General features: G+C 44.3%; 1 protein-coding gene across 1 annotated transcript in view; it reads left to right on the forward strand.

The window, feature by feature from the left end:
- Positions 1-227: 227 nt before the first annotated feature.
- The window catches only part of ALDH7A1 (aldehyde dehydrogenase 7 family member A1), a 45,239-nt gene continuing 23,399 nt past the window's right edge, over positions 228-22,067 (forward strand). Inside the window, exons 1-5 of the mRNA XM_069962628.1 lie at positions 228-460; positions 6,237-6,290; positions 7,603-7,668; positions 18,926-19,006; positions 20,766-20,889. Coding sequence (XP_069818729.1) covers positions 269-460; positions 6,237-6,290; positions 7,603-7,668; positions 18,926-19,006; positions 20,766-20,889 — 517 coding nt within the window. The 5' untranslated portion in view covers positions 228-268. The remainder of the gene's footprint in view (positions 461-6,236; positions 6,291-7,602; positions 7,669-18,925; positions 19,007-20,765; positions 20,890-22,067) is intronic.

Genomic DNA, 22,067 nt, shown 5'->3' on the forward strand with positions numbered 1-22,067 from the left:
CTTATTAACACAACAGGACGTAATAAGCAACCTATTTCCCTTGAAGATCACAATAAGGACAAAAAACCTTGTTTTCATGCTGTGTGTTGTAGTAAGCAGAGCTGCAGCAGGTGGCAGTGTCCCCGGCCTGTGTCTGCAGAGCTGAGTGTGTGCTGAGACATGTGTGGGCTGTGTCTGCCTCTCACCAATCCCAGGCCCCCAGAGCTGGAGGTGGTTCTTCTTATTACAGCTCTCATTAGCCAGCTGCATCGCACACTCTGACTTCACCATGCTGCTCTTAACCTTCCCACTATCCAGACATTTTGTTCTGAAGAGGAAAATCTTTTCTTCGTGTCGTAGACAGATCTCAGCTATGTCTACCCTATTAATTTCCCAGCCCCAGTATGCATGGCTGAAAGAGCTGGGCCTGAAGGAGGAGAACGATGGTGTATACAATGGTGCATGGGGAGGAAAAGGAGAGGTATGTGTGCTGCTGCTGCTGCTACTGCTGTAGGTCTATAGGGGATGATACAAGTCCTGGCCCTGCAGTCCCTGTGCCTCCAGCACACATAAACGGAGAGGGCTACACGAGTACACTGCAGAAATATGGTTGGTTCCTGTCTATCCTATACATATCCCTTTACTGCAGCTGTACTGAGTCTCTATATGTGTACGGACATGCACTTAGAGCAGCTTGGTGAACTTATGTTACCTGTCCAAGTGTAAAGGTTCATGTGTATAAGATGAGCCGGACTGCAAAATATAAAAGTAATGAGTAAAATTAGCAATAATTGTCACTTTTTCAGGAGCTGATATATCATGCATTTTCCTTACTGTTAAAGAAATAGTTATACTTATTAAACCGGCCAGATGCTTTACAACAGGTACATTGGGTCCAAACAAGTGAATTGTAAGCTGAGGTACAAACAAATCCAGTGAATAATAGCTAAATCTTCACCATAGAGGTGCGGGTAGTATGACTCACCAGAGGCCAGTGTCTGGTGTTTCATACACTTTTAGGGGACAAACACACTTGGCGGGCACTGGAGCGGGCGTATACTGTACCTGATCCCGGCTCCGGCTTGCTGAAGACTCCGGGAACCGCCGGAGCCGGGATCAGGTAAAGTATATGCTCCGGCGGCCGGGGGATTAACGGGGCGGGCTGGGGACAAACTCGCAGCAGGAATGTACATCACTGCTGCGATTTTGTCTAACATTGAAACAATAGGGCCAGGATCCGCAGCGAGTCTCGCTGCAAATACGCGGATCCGGCAAGTGTGTTTGTCCCCTTAGGCTGTGATCACACTACGCAAATTCCTTAGTAATCACGGCCATTGTTGCGGATTTGCTCCGGCTGCACGCTCCATTGTGTACAGCGGCAAGTTGGGATGTGGGCGCGCACAGAATGCGCCCGCATCCCAGTTCATCAAGAGTGAAGATCATCCGGCCAGTACTGCAGTACCAGCCGGGATTATCTTCTGACGTCGGCCATTCCGTGACCCGGCCAGTGTCTTACGCGTGCCTTCAATTCAATTAATGATAGAACTGTACAACGTACGGGCAGCAGAGTGGCCATACGTTGTATGCACAGAGTGCATTATTTTATGACAAGAACAGCCTTTTTTTGCCAACAATGGCTGGTCTTGTCATAAAAAATACATTGTGTGAACATAGCCTTACATAGTATTGTATTACATAGTATTGTATTACATATTATTGTATTTCTCATTAATGCTGCTGTACATAAGTGTAGTGACAAATATGAGGAGGCTTTTACATTAAAGGGGTAATTCCCCCCCCCCCCCAAGAGCTAAAAAAATGAAATGCCCCCAAACCTAGCTGATCTTACTCACCAAGTCCCCCTGAGTATTTAGAGCCATCTCCCGCCTTTCTAGCTGCTGCAGTTCCAGAGAAAAAGTTTTTTTTTATAAAAGCAGTCTATATCCAATATGGCGCAGGCCAGGAAACTACATTTCCCAGCATGCATTGCTTTTCCATTCTTGCTGGGACCTGTAGTTCAACAGAAGCTCTGTGACTTGATATATTGATGTGGATGGATAGCAGCTTGCTGGGATCTGTAGTTCTACACAAAATATTAGGTCACAGAAATTCTATAGAACTACAAGTCCCAACAAGCTGCTATCAGTCCAAATCAGAAACTGTGTGACCTGATATATTGTAATGTGGACAGATAGCAGGTTGCTGGGACCTGTAGTTCTACAGAAGTTTTGTAACTTGATATATTGTGTAGAACTACAGGTCCCAGCAAGCTGCTATCCATCCACATCACAATATATCAGGTCACAGTTGTGGCTGGATACAGGAGAAGGCTGACATGGGGGTTGGGGGGGGTCTCGGTGGGGTGTGGGGGGGAACTAATGTAAGCACGTTGGCTGCTTGTGCCGCCGCCGCTCTCCCCGGCCCAGACCGGCAGCACAATTATCCAGTCACCGTTGCTTGCCCTCACCAGCCACCCAGACCAGCGCGACAATGCAATCGACCCCATCTCCCAGGAGCAGGGAGCGGTGTCGGACAGGACGGAGATTTGATGATTTTATGCAACCAGAGAGAGTGAGTGCACCCAGAAAACTGCAAAACTGTGCATAATCCTTAATAAATGTATATTGGAAAGATGAAAAGCTATGGGTGGGCAATTTATTAAAGCAAAAATTATTTTTTTGGGGGGGGAATACCCCTTTAAGAAGTAATTTATTAGATAAAATAAAAATACCCCACCAACTCTGATGGTGCGCTTACACAGAAAGATTATTTGACAGATTATGTGCCAAAGATTTGAAGCCAAAACCAGCTATAATCAGAGAACAGGTCATAAAGGAAAGCCTGAAATTTCTCCTCTTTTCAAATCCACTCCTGGCTTCGGCTTCAAATCTTTGGCAGATAATCTGTCAGATAATCTTTCTGTGTAAACGCACCATTAATCCACAACTGGTCTGTTCATGTTGAACCTTGTGGCCCTGTTGTTGCTGGGCAGCATAAGGCCAAGTTATTTGATGGTAACATTTTTGCTTATGCTCAATGTGCTTTTAGCTTTCTAACAGTGAATATAACTTTAAAAAGTCCTTTCCTACTTTCCTCTTCTTATTTCTTCTGGGAATGTGACAGTGTTTCCCAGCTCTTTCCACCTCAGGGCAAATAATGTTCTATAAGAATTAAAAAAAATTCTGTTCTCACAGAATTCTGACTCACAGGTGACGTCTTCTTTGATGTGTTAACTTTCCCACCATGATGATTTCTTCCTGTTACAATTCATTTCTTCAGAATCTTTTTAGGGTCCATTTACACAGAAAGAATATCTGACAGATTATCTGCCAAAGATTTGAAGCCAAAGCCAGGAATGGATTTGAAAAGAGGAGAAATCTCAGGCTTTCCTTTATGACCTGATCTCTGGTTTTAGTGTGTTCCTGGCTTTGACTTCTAATCTTTGGCAGATAATCTGTAAACTAATCTTTCTGTGTAAATGAACCCTTAGGGTCCTATTCCACGGGCCGAGCAGGGCCCGATCAATGATGTATACGAGCGCTGCTAGATCGCCGCTCGTTTACTGGGCCTATTCCACGGCCCAAGGATCGTTGAGCGAGGGCTGCAGGGATACGTTACTGATGTCCTTGCAGCATACATTACCTGTCAGGTCTTCTCCTCCGCTCTGACTTCAGAACTGCCTGTCAGCTGACAGGTCACTCAGCCAATCACAAGCTGCGGTGGTCCCGGCCTGTGATTGGCTGAGCGCTCCGTCAGCTGACCGGCCATTCTGTAGCTAGAGCGCGCATGTTGAAAAACAAGCGACTGATATAGCAGCGATCTGCTGCCGTCGCTCCGTTGAATAGGAGCGTCGGCAGCAGACGCTGCTATATCCTATGGGCTGCCCGGACGATCAGCGATCCCCCGGGCAGCCTCCCCGCCACCCCCTCCCGCACTCACCCGCTCGCTGCAGCCGCGTTGAGTAGCGGTGGCAGCGAGCGGGGAACGAGGAGCAAACGAGCGCTGAGAGCGCTCGTTTGCTCCTCTAAACGACCGATGTAATAGGCCCATAAGGCCACATGTACCCGACTTTGTTCCATCTGTGTAACAGTCCGGATTTCACTGACTGAACATGTCACTATGAATGAGATTCACAGCATCATACTGAATTATGCCCTGAATAGCCAGAGCACCACTATTGAAATACCTGCTTTAGACCTCTTCCACACAATGAGGGAATATGTTAGTAATCCTGCGCCTTGTCTTTTGACATTTATAGTCTTACAACACTTATGGTGTGTGTGAGGAATATGGATAGCCCTGTCCCTATTCATGAATATGCATAGTGGTATTATGTCTGGTGTGGTTTATATGTATTTGTGCAGTGGATATTTTATAGATTGTGATTGATATTTTATAGATTTAGTCTAATAGCAATAGCCCATAGCTGACGCAAGTTAATCATATGGACTTATTGATTAGCTTGGAGTCAGGCCGTCTGTTTACCCTGTGTAAAAGATCAAAAGGATCTCTGTAAGGGGGGAATAAGCATGGAGCTGTAAAGAAGATGGTGGAGTAGATTGTGACTAGAGTGTTGACTTCGCACCTCTGAGGCAGGCTCACTGACTCCATGCCAGCAGGGGGTGGACTCTCTTTTTGAGGAAAGGAATAGGAATATGAAATCTCCCATAACTTTCTCCAAATAAAAAATAGAGCCACGGAAGCCATACCATTGTGTTGGGTATGATGAGGACATCGCAGGGAGTCCAAACTGTCTGGTGTGTCTGGTTGCGGTCAGTGGGTCACATGTATGGAAGCGACTGGTGGGTCCAGATACAGCGAAGTGTCATGTTTGTGTTGGCCAGCGAGCAGGCAGTGTTCGTGGCCAAGTGGGTGTCTGGTGTCTGGGTGTGTGGAAGGCGGCAGGTGGCGATTTACGCTCGATTTACGGCCCGGGAGCAGGGCGTAAAGCGTGAGTGCGTGAGGTGAATTGACCTGTAGGGCTAGAGCAACCCAGGAGAGTCCAGAGCACCCAAATTCCGCCGATCCCCTTGTCTTGTCCCCTTCTCCCCTCTTTGGACCTTGTTTAGATCCTTTCCGCCTCTTGTGGGCAGGATTCCTCTCCTCCTTGTCAGGGTTGGCGCGCGTGTCCCTGACAGTGTGTAACCACAGAAAGATTTATCTGGCAGATTTTTTAAGCCAAAGCCAGGAATAAATTTGAAAAGAGGAGAAATCTCAGTCTTTCCTTTATGACCTGTTTTCTGTTTAGAGTCTTTTTCTGGTTTTGGCTTCAATAATCTGTCAGATAAATCTCTGTGTAAATGTACTATTAGTGTATACTGCATACCCGTTACCTGTACATGTTAACACAACAGATTGTCTGAACCAATCTAGGTCTTATGTTTGTGAGAGAACCTGAGTTGGCATGTTTATATCCTTAGTTGCCCTGTTCTTGACTGCTAACATAGTGTCTTGTCTTTTGAAGCTAAAAGTCTCCTTTCTGTAATTTCTTTGCTAAGCTTAGAGATATAAGGTTAATAAGTGATTTCTTGGCCTCCTGATTTTAGAGTCATCATTATATTGCTAATTTAATAATGTTAAAGTCTAACTACAGACTGAAATGGAGAAGTCAGCCATTTGGCTCTACACAACACCGAGCTAAAGCCTATGCTGCCAGGACAACAAAGCAGAACGAAGAGCCACAAAAAAGGAATGAAGAGTGCTCTTTCTGAATAAAATCTCTTAAACACTGGAGAGCTAACCTGAGACCATGAATGGCCATTTGGTTCAAAGAATCACTTAAAAAACCTTTTTTTTTCTGCTGATTTTTACTGAACTCATTGGTAAAATGGACCTTTATTTAAGTACTTATTGATTTTCTGGCCAAGAAAATGACTGTGTTGGGCCAACGTGTTGTGTCCTGAATATTTCCCAAATAAAAATGGATGTTCTTTTAGACTATATCTTTTGCTGCAGCCCAAAGATGGCTAAAAATAAGGCTGAAAAATAAGCCAAAAAGCGTTCAAAAGGTGCCTCTTGCACTTCACGTAGGTGGAACCATTACATGGTTGGTTCCACAGTGCTTTAGTGCCAACAAGTGTTGCAGTACTCCACTTTTAGTTTTTCCAGAAGAAAATCCAACATATTTTATCTATTTAGAGCCACAGGAAAAAAATAGAAAGCTCTAGCTGTTATATATGGCAATAGATAGGGGTTACTGGATCATGTGCCTGTTATTTTCTCTGAATAAATATGCTTGTATTTGTTTTTTCTTCCAGGTAGTGACATCCTGTTCTCCTGCTAGCAACTTACCAATTGCCAGAGTCAGACAGGTAATGTATAGAAGAGGGTATTTATTAGCTGTTATCATTCTTTCCGTTTATACATTTTTCATACAACCGTATTTTGTCAATCTTGATAACCTTGTCATCTTGGAATGAATAGAAAATGTAATGTGTCCAAGTGCTGAGTTTCTACTTATAGAACTGCCACGTAAAAGCTAGGACTATTATTTGTTGGAAAATCTGAGTTTGTGTGATTTGTCCTTGACTTTTATAATACACAGTGGTGCCTTGGATTACGAGCATAATTTGTTCGGGGACTTTGCTTGTAATCCAAATCCACTCTTAAACCAAAGCAAATTTTCCCATAAGAAATCACTGATATGCAGACAATTGGTTCCACTCCCCAAAAATAATGATTTTATATTTTGAATAACATGTAAGACAAATGAAACAGACATTTATAAACAGCTGAATATGTGATTTTATAGGTTACTGTGCAGTATAGCAATCGGCATGTGGAGTAAAATGTATAATAAGTGCATAAACCTAAAACACAGCAGCAGCTTGTAGATACAGGGTGGAACTGCAGATCCCTATAATGCAGTAGTGTAGTACAACATGCTAGAATAGAGAAGCAGGGCTGCTGTCAGAGGTCTGTGTGGTCACATGACAGCAATGGAGAAGGGGTGTGTGCTCAGCATGGACCAATCAGGACTGACAGAGACTGCAGGGAGCATGAAGGACCGAGCAGTACAGATGTGGGTACATACATGCAGCACTCTGTCCGGGGAGAGAGGGGTTACAGCTATGAAGAGATTACCTCCACAGTTCTGTCCCCTGATGTAAGCCCCAGCCTGAAGTGGATCTGCTATGATTTGGAAGGCAAGGGAGACTTCCTGGGTTAGAGTACAGGGCTGTAGACCCCTCTATATAGACCATGTCCCTCCCCAACTTGCGCTCCCACCTAGTACAGGGAGCTCTTAAACCAAAACAATGCTCTTAAACCAAGTCACAATTTTGAAAAACTGTGAGCTCTTAAACCAAAACGCTCTTAAACCAAGTTACTCTTAAACCAAGGTACCACTGTAATATGTAGGTCCCACTCATACTACTGGATCAGCTTTGAACCTAAGCGCTCAATTCTTTCTGCCATAGAAGGCCATTTTAGGATTTAATTCCAGATCTGGTAGACTTATTCTTGTGTCTCCCTCTATTTCCCATGATGTGTTGCAAAACTACTACTTTGCAGCAGTTAGAAAAATGGCATACCTGCATAGGATATGCCCTAAGAAGCCTGCTGACACAGTAGTATGTTCGAAGTCATCCTAAATTCTAACTATGGTATACATCTCTGTTTTAGGCTACTCTTGAAGAATATAATGAAACGGTCATCAAGGCAAAAGAAGCCTGGAAGATTTGGGCTGACGTGAGTAAAAAAGATTTTAAAAAATCCCAATAACTATTTCCAGTAGCAATCGGCAGAACTGTGTGTGATTTAAAATACAGCTTAGCTCAACTGCTATGTTGAAAAACAAACGACTGATACAGCAACGATCTGCTGCCATCGCTCCGTGGAATAGAAGTGTCGGCAGCAGACGCTGCTGTAGCGATCACCCGGGCAGCCCCCCCGGCCCTCCCCGGACTCACCCGCTTGCTGCTACCGTGTGGAATAGCGGCGGCAGTGAGCGTGGAACGAGGAGCAAACAAGCGCTGAGAGCACTCTTTTGCTCCTCAAGTCGGCCCGTGGAATAGGCTCCATTCTATTCAGGCACATTTCGCCGTCTGCCCAAAAAAGAATCAACATGTTAATTCTTTGGGCGGACAGCGGAATCCGTCTGACCATAGAATGGAGCCTATGGGTTGGACAGATGTTCAAGTGGGAGCGCACACAGATCCGCCGAAGCTTATCCACGTGGATTCTGTAGTGGTGCAGGTGGTCTCAGATTTCTATACATTGCATGTTATAATGATTATCGTTTTTTTGTGGTTTTCCGAAAACTCTGAAAAATCGCCGCTGTTTTTTTAAATCAAGGGCATTACTGCAAAGACTGGAATGCTACCTCAATTACAGATTACGGGTATGTTCACACTATGTATCTGTGCGGCTGTAGTTTTTACGCGGCTGGAAATGTGCGCCTGAAACTACGGCCGTGGGAAAAAATAGACATGCAGCTGAAAACATACGGTCATTTACTTGGAAATCTGGTTCAACTAAAAATAACAAATAAAATCTTTAGAAAGTGATGCAAACACCTCAGGAATGCATCTGGGAAAGCAGGGAAACAGTTTACAGGAATCGCTATTACCGGGGTTTGCGATCCTCTGCAGTAATGCCGATGCCTCTCATGGTTAATATATTTAATTAATAAAACACATTTTCGTTGTAATAAAGTCCCTTTCGTTGTTCAATAATTAAATTTAAACGAATCCATCATTTTGCAATTAAATATACTGTTAAAATAAATATATATATTAATAAATGAATATTTATATATATATTTATTTTTTGACAGTATATTTAATTGCACAATGATTGATTCGTTTAAATTAAATTATTGAACAACGAAACTGATTTTATTACAACAAAAATGTGTTTTATTAAGTAAATATTAATTAGTACAGGAAGCTCCATTAAGCCGTTAATTCATATTCCCGGCAAATAGAGCAAACTGTACTAATCAACACTTTACTTTAATTAAAACATCAAATGTTGGTCCCTGCATTGAGGCTGCTGCATCCCTGGAGCCTCATTCCCACCCAGAGGTGATCCCTGGTCCCAGCCTTGGTGTAGCGGTGTCCCCCTGTTCTGGACAGAGGACAGCAGAGGTGGCCATAACCCCTGCTCCCTGTAGGGACACAGACTGTGCCTCAGCATCGGGTCCTATCCTGGCAGCCATTATGTCTTCCCTGTCCCCTGCTGCACTTCCCTTCTCCTCCACTAGAGGCAGCGAGATGCACCATCCTAGCTCTGCTACATCTGTTAACTCCGTACAGGATGGCACAGAGTGGGACTGGAAAGAATATATGAAATTGCTGCCCACACGCTCGGACATGGAAAAATTTGTGGAACGCCTGGAAACCTCTTATAAGCAAGAGCTTACTTCTCTCAAGTCTGACGTGCATGCCTTGGAGGCAAAAGTTTCTGATATTGCTGCTGATCAGGTTTCCTTGACCACCACAGTGGATGATGTCCAGGCTACCCTTGCTATTCAGGAGAGGCAAATACGTCATCTCTATAGGCTTCATGAGGACGTGGAGAACCGCGGTAGGCGGAATAACATCCGTATTAGAGGGCTTCCTGAAGCAACTAGAGCTGCTGATCTTATCCCGTCCCTCCAGGACTTGTTTGCATCTCTCCTTAAGCGGCCACCGGGGGCAGAGTTTGAAATTGACAGGGCTCACCGCACTCTGGGTCCTGTTTCTACTAATGTCAATCGGCCTCGGGATGTCATATGCAGGCTCCATCATTACAGAGTGAAAGAAGAAATTATGAGAGCAGTGCGCAACATGGACTACGTGGATTTTGATGGTGCCCAATTGATTTTTCTTCAGGATCTCTCCAGAGCTACTCTAACACAACGACGGGCTCTAAAACCCCTGCTGGAGCTGCTAAGAGAGCGTGAAATTCAATACTCTTGGGGGTTTCCTTTCCAGCTGGTTGTCCGTAGAGGCGGGAGAAGACTTGAACTGCACACGCCTGAGGATCTGCCTGCCTTCTTGGCTGCACTGGATCTGCCGCAGATAACTTTGCCAGATTGGGATCCGGTCCCGCCGATAACACCGAGCAGGCCATCTCGCCCTGTTGACATGGCGGCTTCCGGGGACTGAGGACGCTTTGGAGGGTGGTGGTCATGGCGTTTGGTTCTCTTGAGGTGCCTTACTGACGCTGGATGTATCTTTTTACGTTTCCTAATACTGCGTCATGCTTCTCTATGTTTGCGGGGTCTTTACCTTCGCTTATCTGGTTATAGTAACATGGATATATAGTTATGCTGGTTTATATGTGTGCGGGTCGGGGGGGGGTGGGTTGGGGCTCTCGGTGAGCTTACTCAGTTATTTGTTTATGGGGTGTTTCTTCATCTAGCATATTACATATAGTTGTTGAGTGCGTTTATGGTATATATTTAGTTTACATTCTGGTGTTCTGTTACGGGCTTACAGACCTTCATCTGTCAGTCCGTCCCTCTCTAAAATAGACGCTTGACGCGTTGCTGTACCCAGTTGGGTCTGTCCTGGTAGTATAGAACTACCTGGAGACGGAGGTTGTCTCTCTTGATAACCCCCTTTTTTCTGGCTGCTGGTTCGGTCTTGATCTTTCTTCCTAGACATATTCTCTCTTTGTCATTCCTTTCTTTTCTTTCTTTTCTTCTTTTCTCTACTCCCTCCTATTCCTTCTCTACCTTTCTTTTTCCTCTGGGACGGGGGGTGGTGGGGACATGGCGGGGGCGGACGTCAGACTTGCTTCCATTAATGTCAGGGGATTGAATGTCCCGCAAAAGCGGTCTCAGATCCTCTACTCCATGCACAGACAGAAGGTACATATTCTGCTACTACAGGAGACCCACTTTCAGACTGCCCATGCTCCTCAGATGCGGCTCAATTACTACAATGTGTGGTCACATAGTACTAATCCAGACGCCAAATTTAAAGGGGTCTCCATAGCACTGCATAAGACCTTGTCGCATAAACTGCTTGATTCTCTGACGTGTCCTAAGGGGAGATATGTTTTCATTAAGATAGAGATCCAAGCGCGGATTTACACTGTTGGAAACATTTACCTCCCTAATTCCCGTCAGGGCAGTACCCTGAGGGCTATTCTCCGAACGGCCTCTACATTTATAGAGGGCGTGTTGATTTTGGGAGGGGATTTTAATTTGGTGATGGACCCTTCCTTGGACACCTCCTCCGGCAAAACAGCGGTGCCACGCTCTGATTATGCGATTGCACGGTCGGTCCTCGGTCTCCATAGCTTGGTGGATGTCTGGCGCATCCTTCATCCTAAGGATAAGGACTTCACACATTATTCAGATGCACATCGTACCTATGGCAGACTGGATATGTTTTTTGTTGCTCAGTATGCCTTAACGTTTAACCCCACGGCCTCAATAGGCACTGCCTTGTGGTCCGATCACTCTCCAATATTTTTGTCATTGTCTTTGCCGGGGATGGTGCCTAGGGAATGGTCGTGGAGATTGAATGAATCGCTCCTCAGGGATGTGGTGTGTAGAGCGGCTGTTACTCGGGCAATAACTGATTTCATTCATGACCACGTGGATGTTGACACTGCCCTACCGATGCAATGGGAGGCCCTGAAGTGTGTTGTCAGGGGAACCTTGATTCAGCAGGGGGCTCGGATCAAAAAGGACAAAGGTACTAGAATTGTTAACTTAGCAGGTAAAGTTGAGGCTCTATCTAGGGCACATAAACAAAATGCCACCGATGAAGCTCTGACGGCATTAACGCTGGCTAGGGAACAATTAAAGGACCTCCTCAACAAGTCTTCCTCCTCCCAGCGGGAGCGCTATCGCAGCTATCTTTATGAGCATGCCAACAAGAGTGGTAAGACGCTGGCTAGACTGATTCATCCAAGGACACAGGTTGCGCACATTCCAAGCCTCCTTGACCACACTGGTACTGCCATACACAATCCCAGAGAGATATCTGATCTCTTTCGCTCCTATTTCTCATCTCTGTATAACATTAAAGGGCGCTACTCAGAGATGCCGGCAAAGGACTTGGAGGCTAGGATATCTGCATACCTGTCAGACACGAAGCTGCCTAGTATGTCTGCAGAGGCGGTCGAAGACTTGGAATCTCCTTTCTCTGAAAGTGAGCTCAGAGGTGCCATTACTGATGCAAAGGGTGGCAAAAGTCCGGGACCGGACGGCTTCACCGTTTGCTTCTTCAAAACATTTCGAGATCTGTTACTGCCACTTATGACTAGGTGCTTTAATAGTATTTCAGCAACGTGTCCCTTCCCCCGCCAGTCGTTGGAGGCACATGTGGTGGTTCTGCCCAAGCCAGGCCAGGATCCTAAATATTGTAAAAATTACCGTCCCATTTCACTCATTAACTGTGACCTCGAACTTTATTCCAAGATGCTAGCCAATCGCTTGAGTCTTCACATCCCCCACCTCATCCATGCCGACCAAGTGGGATTTGTTCCGGGCAGGGAGGCAAGGGACAATACGCTAAGGACTCTCACTTTGATGTCTTGGGCCGGCCGTACGGGGTCCCCTTTGTGCCTACTTTCCATCGATGCAGAGAAGGCTTTTGATAGGGTACATTGGGGATTCCTGCGGCTGGTCCTGCGGGGAGTGGGACTCGGCCCGCTCTTAGTGGACAGAATCATGGCGTTGTACTCTGCCCCCCTCGGCTCGAGTGCGGGCTAATGGTTTATTATCTAGCTCTTTTGAGATTCACAACGGTACACGTCAAGGTTGTCCCTTGTCTCCCATGCTTTACATTCTATCAATGGAACATTTGGCAGTAGCCCTCAGGCATAACCCTACGATCCGGGGTGTTGGGATTGGTCAGGACCACCACAAGTTTGCATTATATGCAGACGATCTCCTGCTCTATATTTCATCCCCTACCACGTCACTCCCCTCTATTCTACAGGAGTTCCAGAAATTTGGCGACCTCAGTAATTTTAAGGTGAACTTGACTAAAACTGAGGGGCTTAATATTTCCATCCCTCAAGCTGTGTTTGATACGGCTAGAGCTTCTTTCCCTTTCCAGTGGCACACAGATTTTATTGTTTTCTTGGGAATTAAGCTCCCGCCGGTCCTTAGCTCCCTTTTTGATCTGAACTATACGCCCGTGCTGAACAGGGTCCTCTCAGATATGACATCCTACTTCCTGAAACCGACTTCGTGGTTTGGAAGGATGGCCATTGTGAAGATGGATATTCTTCCCAAGCTACTGTATGTTTTCCAAACTGTTCCTATCGTGGTCCCGGTTGCCTTCTTTAGGACTCTGCGCAGGGCTATTTCCAAATTTATCTGGGGAAACAACAAACCCAGGATTGCATACTCCACTCTTACTCAATCTCGGTTTACGGGTGGCATGGGATTGCCTGATCCACGTCTCTATCACGAGGCGGCTGTCTTGCGCGGAGTCCTGGATTGGGTACATTGCAGGGGCTCCAAGAGATGGGTGAACCTGGACTTCTCGATCTGCCCGATTGCGCCCTCTCTCTTGCCATGGATCACTTCAGGGGATCGTCAGTCCCTGTCATGCCTTCCATTTTTTGCCCCGCATGTGTTGTGCGTTTGGGATAAGTGGGTAACAAAACACGGATTGTCAGTGGTTCCAGGACCGCTCTCCCCGATACTACAAAACCCATCATTCCAGCCGGGCCTGCAGACGCATGGATTCCTTCTGTGGGAAAGGTCCACTTGCCCTAGAATCCGGGACTGTATGACTGGTGATGCCATCTCTTCTCTGGTGGCCCTTCAGGCTCAGTCCCCGGATCGTCGGCTGTCTTGGCTGGAATATGGGCAGTTAGCCTCATTCGTACGAGCTCTTTTTCCCAGGGGTTCGTACACCCCCATACTCACAGATTTTGACAACTTGGCTGTATCCGCTTCTACTATCCCGCATTGCATATCCGTGCTGTATCAGATTTTGGTTAACATTGCTAACCCTGACAGAGCTCCTTTCTTTGATAAATGGGAACGCGACTTGGGTGTTCCTTGGGACGGTCAGTCTCTCCAGAAAACCTGTGAACTTACTCATGGCATTTCCATGGCCGCTAAGGCAAAGGAGAAGAATTACAAAATCCTTTCGCGGTGGTATTACTGCCCAGTCTCCTTGCACACAATGTTCCCTGAGGTGTCCGACAGGTGCTGGCGATGTCTTACTGAGACTGGTGACATGCTGCATATTTGGTGGGCCTGCCCGGGCATCCGAGAATTTTGGGACAAGATCATTGTCATTTATAATGCGTATTCTGGAACAACTCCCCACAACTGACCCTGCTCTCGCAGATCCCAGGTTCTCTCGCTACAGTTAAAAAAGGAATTTTGAGACATTTTCTAACTGCGGCTAGAATGGTCATCCCCCGACATTGGAAAACACCCGTCATACCCTCAATAGCAGAGTGGCTGAGTGAGCTTCGGGAATTGGGTAGAATGGAAGAGTTGATAGCAGAGGTTCATGAGCAGTCTGATAAATTTGATAAAGTGTGGTTTCCATGGCGTTTGTTCATGGACTCTGAGGCCTTCCCCGCTCTTGTTCATTAGTGGTGGGAATCTCCTGATATAATAGTTCTATACTGGTGGCTACGCAAGGTTTTGGCGGCTGTCCTCCGTCTGTCCCCTCGCCTCTTTCCTGATCTTTTCCTTTTCTCTGTTTTTCTTCCTCCTCTTTTCCTTCCTAAATTTTGCATAACTTTTATTGAAATTAATATTTGGTTTCAGCGGCGCTACCGCGTTGGTGGTGCTTATGATTAGAAATTTTAACATTTTGTTGATCTTTCTCCTGTCCTTTTATATATATGTAAAATGAATGACACCATGCGACTTGCAGGTCGCCCTGTACCAATGTTTGCTGGTTTTGTATTTACTGTACGCTGTGTGGTTGTCAATAAAATCAGATTACACATAAAACATCAAATGTTTCTTCTAATTATGTTATCACAATAGCATTATTAGAAGAAACATTTTGAATTATATGTGCACTCAGCTGATTGGCTGATCGGATGAGCGCACATATAAAGAGTCGGTCCGCAGTACAGTCATTTCATTGTGCTGCGGACCAGCGAAGAGGACACATCTGGACATCAGATGGTGAGTATAAAGCTCTCTCCACCCCCTCCCCAGCACTGCACCCATCCCAGTAAGGAAGGGGGGTCACTTAACCCCCTTTTTTGCTGGGATGGGTGCAGTCTGACATCATTCTGGCCCCCAAGGGGTTGAGATGGATGCAATACATCCTCCCTTAACCCCTTGGGGGCCAGACTGTAAGCAGCGATCTGTAAAGATGCTGCATACTGTAAGGTGCACAACACCGCTCACAATGATGGGTGTTGTGCTCCTGTTTGTGTGTTTCTCCCTTTTTTGTTTTTCAGATATCGGTATCCTGTGGATTACGTCGGATTCGGTGGACTACTTCGATGACCAGCGGTTGTTTGGTATTTTTTTTTTTTATAATAAAATGGTCAATGAGGGGTGTGGGGGTGTTTTTATTTGAATAAACATTTTTTTCCACTTGTGTCTTGTCTTTATTTCTTTACTTTTATAGACTTAGTAGTGGAAGCCGTCTAATAGACGGAATCAATTACTAAGTCGGGGCCTAGTGTTAGCCGGTATAAAATGGCTAACACTAACCTCCCATTATTACCCCAGTACCCAATGCCACCAGGGGTACTGGGAAGAGCTGGGTGCCAGTGGTCCCGGAGCGTCAAAATTGGCGCTCCTGGACTGGGGCGGCAGCAGGCTGGTAAGATTTAGGCTGGGGAGGGCCTAAACCAATGGCTCTTCCCACCCTGGTGTTACCAGGCTGCTGTCGCTTGGTTTTTAAGCCGGCTGGTTATAAAAATAGGGGGGACCCTATGCGTTTTTTTTAAAATAAATAATTAAAAAAAACGCATAGGGTCCCCCCTAGTTTTATAACCAGCCGGGTTAAAAACTAAGCGACAGCAGCCTGGTAACACCAGGGTGGGAAGAGCCATTGGTTTAGGCCCTCTCCAGCCTTAATCTTACCAGCCTGGTGCCGCCCAGTCCAGGAGCGCCAATTTTGACGCTCCGGGACCACTGGCACTCGGCTCTTCCCAGTACCCTAGGTGGCATTGGGTACTGGGGTAATAATGGGGGGGTTAGTGTTAGCCATTTTATACCGGCTAACACTAGGCCCCGACTTAGTAATGGATTCCGTCTATTAGACTGCTTTCACTAAGTCTATAAAGTAAAGAAATAAAGACACAAGTGGAAATTTTTTTTTTATTCAAATAAAAACACCCCCACACCCCTCATTGACCATTTTATAAAAAAAAACAAACACCAAACAACCGCTGGTCATCATCGTAGTCCACCGAATCCGACGTAATCCACAGAATACCGATATCTGAAAAACCAAAAGGGAGAAACACACAAACAGGAGCACAACACCCATCATTGTGAGCGCTGTTGTGCACCTTACAGTATGCAGCATCTTTACAGATCGCTGCTTACAGTCTGGCCCCCAAGGGGTTAAGGGAGGATGTATTGCATCCCCCTTAACCCCTTGGGGGCCAGACTGATGTCAGACTGCACCCATCCCAGCAAGGAAGGGGTTAAGTGACCCCCCCCCCCCCCCCCTTCCTTACTGGGATGGGTGCAGTGCTGGGGAGGGGGTGGGGAGAGCTTTATACTCACCATCTGATGTCCCGATGTGTCCTCTTCGCTGGTCCGCAGCAAAATTGAAGTGACTGTACTGCGGACCGGCTCTTTTTATATGTGCGTTTAGCCGATCAGCCAATCAGCTGAGCTCACATATAATTCAAAATGTTTCTTCTAATAATGCTATTGTGATAACATAATTAGAAGAAACATTTGATGTTTTAATTAAAGTGTTGATTAGTACAGAATGCTCTATTTACCGGGAATATGAATTAACGGCTTAATGGAGCCTCCTGTACTAATTAATATTTAATTAATAAAACACATTTTTGTTGTATTAAAATCAGTTTCGTTGTTTAATAATTTAATTTAAACGAATCCATCATTGTGCAATTAAATATACTGTCAAAAAAATAAATATATATATATATATATATATATATATATATATATATATAAGTATACATTTATTTATATATATATATATATATATATATATATATAACAGTATATTTAATTGCACAATGATGGATTCGTTAGAATTAAATTATTGAACAACGAAAGGGACTTTATTACAAAGAAAATGTGTTTTATTAATTTAATATATTAACTATTAGAGGCATCGGCATTCGGCATTATTGCCGGCTATTTTTGAAGTACTCCGTACGGACCGCCTGTCAATCCACGGCCGTGAATCTGCAGTTCCAGCCGCAAACAATGGTCCTGTTCATTTTTTACGGGTCCGTTTACGATCAGGCCGTAGGCTCATACATAGTGTGCACTGTGCAGCCGTATATCGTATGCTTTCCAGCGTACGCATGAACCGGAAAAATACGGCCGATGATTTACAGCCCGCAATACAGCCGCACAGATACATAGTGTGAACATAGCCTAAAGATTATATTGCATCAGTATGCCATCAGTTTTATGTATAGTGATGTGTTAGAAACACATGACTGTCAACAGAAAACTGCTTTATGATCCATTTAGACCTCCCTTGTATTATTTTCTTTTTAGGATAGATATATGTTTATCCCAGGCGAGTTTCAATTGAGTTACTGTGAATTTACCTACCATATCTGCTGGAGAATTATAATATAATTTGTATAGTGCCAACAGATTCTGCAGCGCTTTCTTTACACAGTAAAGAGGTTACAATTACATGTCATAAAATTAAATAATTAGAATAAAAATACATCATAAATACAAGACCTGCTCGCGAGAGCGTACAGACTACGAACTGGGGGTGACACGAGGCACAAGTGCTTTATTTGCCCCTGGTCCAGCCATTATACATAGAGCTGGATGAGCCAGTTACATGCCAATGTCTTGTTACAGGTAAAGTGTATAAAGTGCATGGAACTGTTGAAGATATAGTAGAAAGTGAGTGGACAAAAAAAAGGGGAAACGAGTGTAGGGAATGTTATAAGCGACCTGAAGAGATGAGTCTTCAGGGCGCGCTTGAAGCTGTGAGTGTTGGGTATGAGTCTGAGGTCTTTGGGTAAAGCATTCCAGAGAATTGGTGCAGCACGAGAGAAGTCTTGGAGGCGAGAGTGAGAGGTTCTGATTGGTTCTTATGGAGGATGTTAGTGTGAGATCATTAGCAGAACATAGAGCACGAGTAGGATGGTAAGTGGAGATGAGGAGGAGATGTATGGCGGGGCAGAGTTGTGGAGAGCTTTATGGGTGAGAAGTTTGAACTGTATTCTGGATTTAATGGGCAACCAGAGCAGTGACTGGCACATTAGGGAGATGTCAGTGTAACAGCTGGAGAGGAAGATGAGCCTGGCTGCTGCATTCAGGATAGACTGGAGAGGGGAGAGCTTAGAGAAAGGAAGACTGATTAGAAGGGAGTTACAATAGTCAAAGAGAATGGATTAGGGTGACTGTAAGAGTATAAGCTGTGTCAATGGAGAGGAATCTATCCATCTACTACTCTTAAAAAAATTTTTCTCCTGTTGCACCTGGTCTTTCTAGGTAAGAAATTAAATTGCATTTCATAGGACAGCCATGTTTATAAATGGATGTAAAATGGATCATATAAAAATGCACCAGTAAGTTGATCTGCAAAATGGAGTAGTGTATGCCTCATTTTTTGGCTATGTTCACCCCACCTGCCACACTTTTTATGAAAAAAATTGCCGTAGTTTTCATAATGCATTGAAGATAACGTAAACAACGGCCGTTGTTTCACACATTGTATTTAACAATGGTTGTTGTTTAGCTACAGCCATTGAAATAATCATGTCATTTATTTCCGTCCGCATAGACCTCAATGCAATTTCTCATCTAAAACAATGGACGTTTTGTAAGTATCCTTTCTGATCACTTTCTTTTATTCTATTTTTATTCTGGTTTTAGATTCCTGCTCCTAAACGTGGGGAAATAGTGCGGCAAATTGGTGATGCACTTCGAAAAAAGATCAAGCTTTTAGGACAACTGGTACAGAAAATAATCTAAGCTACATATGTGTATGGCTTGCTAAAGAGTATAGTAGATGTTGGATTGTAAAGATACTTTTTACTGTTGGGGTGCATGGTATCAAAACTCTAGGTGCATCAGTAGTTGTGAGAGAGTGACTGCTTAATGATCCTGCTTATGGCCTTCATGTTATTACTTATATCATCTGCTTCTTTCAAATTACTGCACCTTTTATTGGCTGATGATGATCAGCAGTGACCGGCAATTGATGACTTTGCCTGGGCCACCCAATGATCACTGCATTATTTGTGCGGCCCTTATGGCAATTGGCTGTAGGCCCCAGCTGGCACTTTCACACTGGCTGATTATGAGGCATGAGCATTCCTAAGATTGCTCATTTGCCTTATTGTCCAGCAGTAGAGAATCTTAATTCTGTGTTCACGAGTTGCCATTACTATGGAATAGCAGCATAAACAGTATGTGTGTCTCTCTCAGAACTCAATAAATATCAATAGTACAAGCGATTCTAAGAAGATCTGTAATAGGTTTTATTAAGCAAAATTGTTTCATTCTGTTTCATCCCCCCCTTCAGAAGAAGTATGATTTCTGTGTTCATTATGGTCTTTGGAGGGCGGAGGGGTTGACATGAGTGAGCACAGAGAGGAGAAAATGTACCCTGCAGGGCATTTCATCCTGCAAACTTATCTCATCAAGTTTCCAGATAAGTAGTACCTTTCTGACCTGTAAAATCAGTGTGTTATGTGCCCAGACAGTCTCCAAGCAGCAGAGCTGGTTCTCTTCTTTCTGCTCACTCATTCCCTTCTGTAAGATATAATGGACACAGCAGAACCAGTCTTCGCTTTGCTTCTCTGTAATGAAGACTGCTTTGCCTGATAATTCAGGAATAGGTGTACTATGTAATGGCATCTTTCATTCTACCATAACATGTATGATAGAACCCCAAAATTGTTATTTATGAATTGGTGATATTGGAAAAAGAATGCAATATGGTAACTTTTGAGGGGTTCCTGTGGCTACGTAATGCAGTATACAGTAAAAGCGATATTGCAGGTTTACACGGATATGCAGGTTTACACACACTTTTTTTTAATGTTTTATTTATTTTATTTTTTTAATGACTTTTTTTTTTTTTTTTAAGTCCCCTTGTGGGACTTTTACATGCAATTATTAGATTGCATAAACTGTTTAATTCTATGCCATAGGCAGGAAGGTAAGAGACCCACTGGTGGTCTAACACTGCGATCGGGACCCCCGCAGTCACACAGTAGCTCCTCCTGTCACTTACACTTAAACTCTGCTGTGTTTAAGGGGTTAATGACAGGGTGCAGCCTGTCATTAACAGTGAGGGCCCCCACCTGCTATGAAACGCGGTCCGCAATTTATAGCACATCAGCAACAGTACGGGTACGTCCTGGGTCGTCTGACAGGCGGCCCAAAAAATTGGCAAAATCTCTAAAACAAAAAACACGCATAAAAATGACCCGACAATAAACTGACTCCTTGAACCCATTGGCTGGCAGATCATGCTGCAGCACCCAATTAACATTACCCATGTCGTAGTCCTTGTTTGTTCTTATCTGTATATTTGATAGTTGCTATGCTGGGTATTCTTGCTCACTTAAATGAGAATGAGCTCCAGTAACATGTAGTACCATCTGCAGCCACTACCACAAGTATGGCGCTGTGCTCAAGGATAGACAATCAATGTTGGTTTTCTGAAGTTTTGCAATTTCTGAAGTACATTAACTTTATTTTTCAGGAATCCTTGGAAATGGGAAAGATTCTGGTAGAAGGCATTGGTGAAGTCCAAGAATATGTAGACATATGTGACTATGCTGTAGGCCTTTCCCGTATTATTGGTGGGCCCATATTACCATCAGAAAGTAAGTTCTTCAGTGCAAGAATACCTGGACTCAATGGCCCACCACACTGTGAGTCCCTGTGATTCTGTATTACAGAGTCCTCATACTCTGTGCTGCCATACTGTGTCCTGCACAAGGTTTTACCAAGTGCCTAATGAGGCTGTTTTGAGGCTAAAGAAATAATAGTATGCACATAGTTGCCTAATACTGCTCAGTCTGGGAACCTTCAGTGTTGCCTATTTGCTTGGTTAGTCTTTTTAAAATAAGGTTTTTGGGTCCAAAATAAAATGAATGGTTCACTACTTCTCTTTTCTGAAAGGGAGTTAAAGGAATTTAGTCTGTTTTATACATGACTGCTTTATAACCGTCATACTTTAAATTCTGTGTCTAATAATTATCAGGATGACTTGTTTAATTCTTGGCTGTTAGTACTGGGTGGTTTGTCAAATCATGTTTGCAGGGATAAGCGCTTAATCGTGCCAAGCCTTACTAGGGGGATAAGTTGTAACAGGAGATGTTGTCGTGCTCTCTTGCTCTCTTTGGATTTGGGCTACATGCACACATGTGTGCATTGAAATTAATTTAAATTCATTTCTTTTGCAATGGTTCTATAGACCAGCTCTGCCCTAGTTGATTGATCTTTAAGTCTGTAAAATGTGCTTGGATTGCCTAAACTTTACTGTCTTCATGTATTGTGTTTTAGTGGTCCTCTTTTTATGTTTTCTTAACCCATGACAGGGTAGCTTTATGTTCATAGCACTTTAGTAAATACAACTACCTATGTTAAAGCATAGAAGTCATTAAGATAAAAAACCTTTGACGTGTCACTGCTGAGACTTCCACCGATCCGGAGAATGAGTGAGGAGAGGAGCACAGAAGCACGCTTCACTACTCTGCTGATAATCCTCTCCATCTACAGACCCATAGACTTATAATGGAGCAGCCTGAATAGAGAGTGCTATAACTGTTCCCAATTAAGGCCACGTTCACACAACATAAAAAAATCAATAATCAATGGCCGTTGTTACAGATTGCTGCAACAGCTGTTTTCTATGGAACACCATCCGCACTGTATACTCTCTGTATACAGTGCGGCCGTTGTTTGCTGAAGTGTGGCCGCACAGAATAGTCTGTGCACACAATGGATAGTACGGCCGCTTGCATTCCAATTGAGAGTGATGTTTTCCCAGCTGAGTGAA

This window comes from Dendropsophus ebraccatus, chromosome 3 (assembly GCF_027789765.1).
Source record: "Dendropsophus ebraccatus isolate aDenEbr1 chromosome 3, aDenEbr1.pat, whole genome shotgun sequence".
Classification (NCBI taxonomy): Eukaryota; Metazoa; Chordata; class Amphibia; order Anura; family Hylidae; genus Dendropsophus; species Dendropsophus ebraccatus.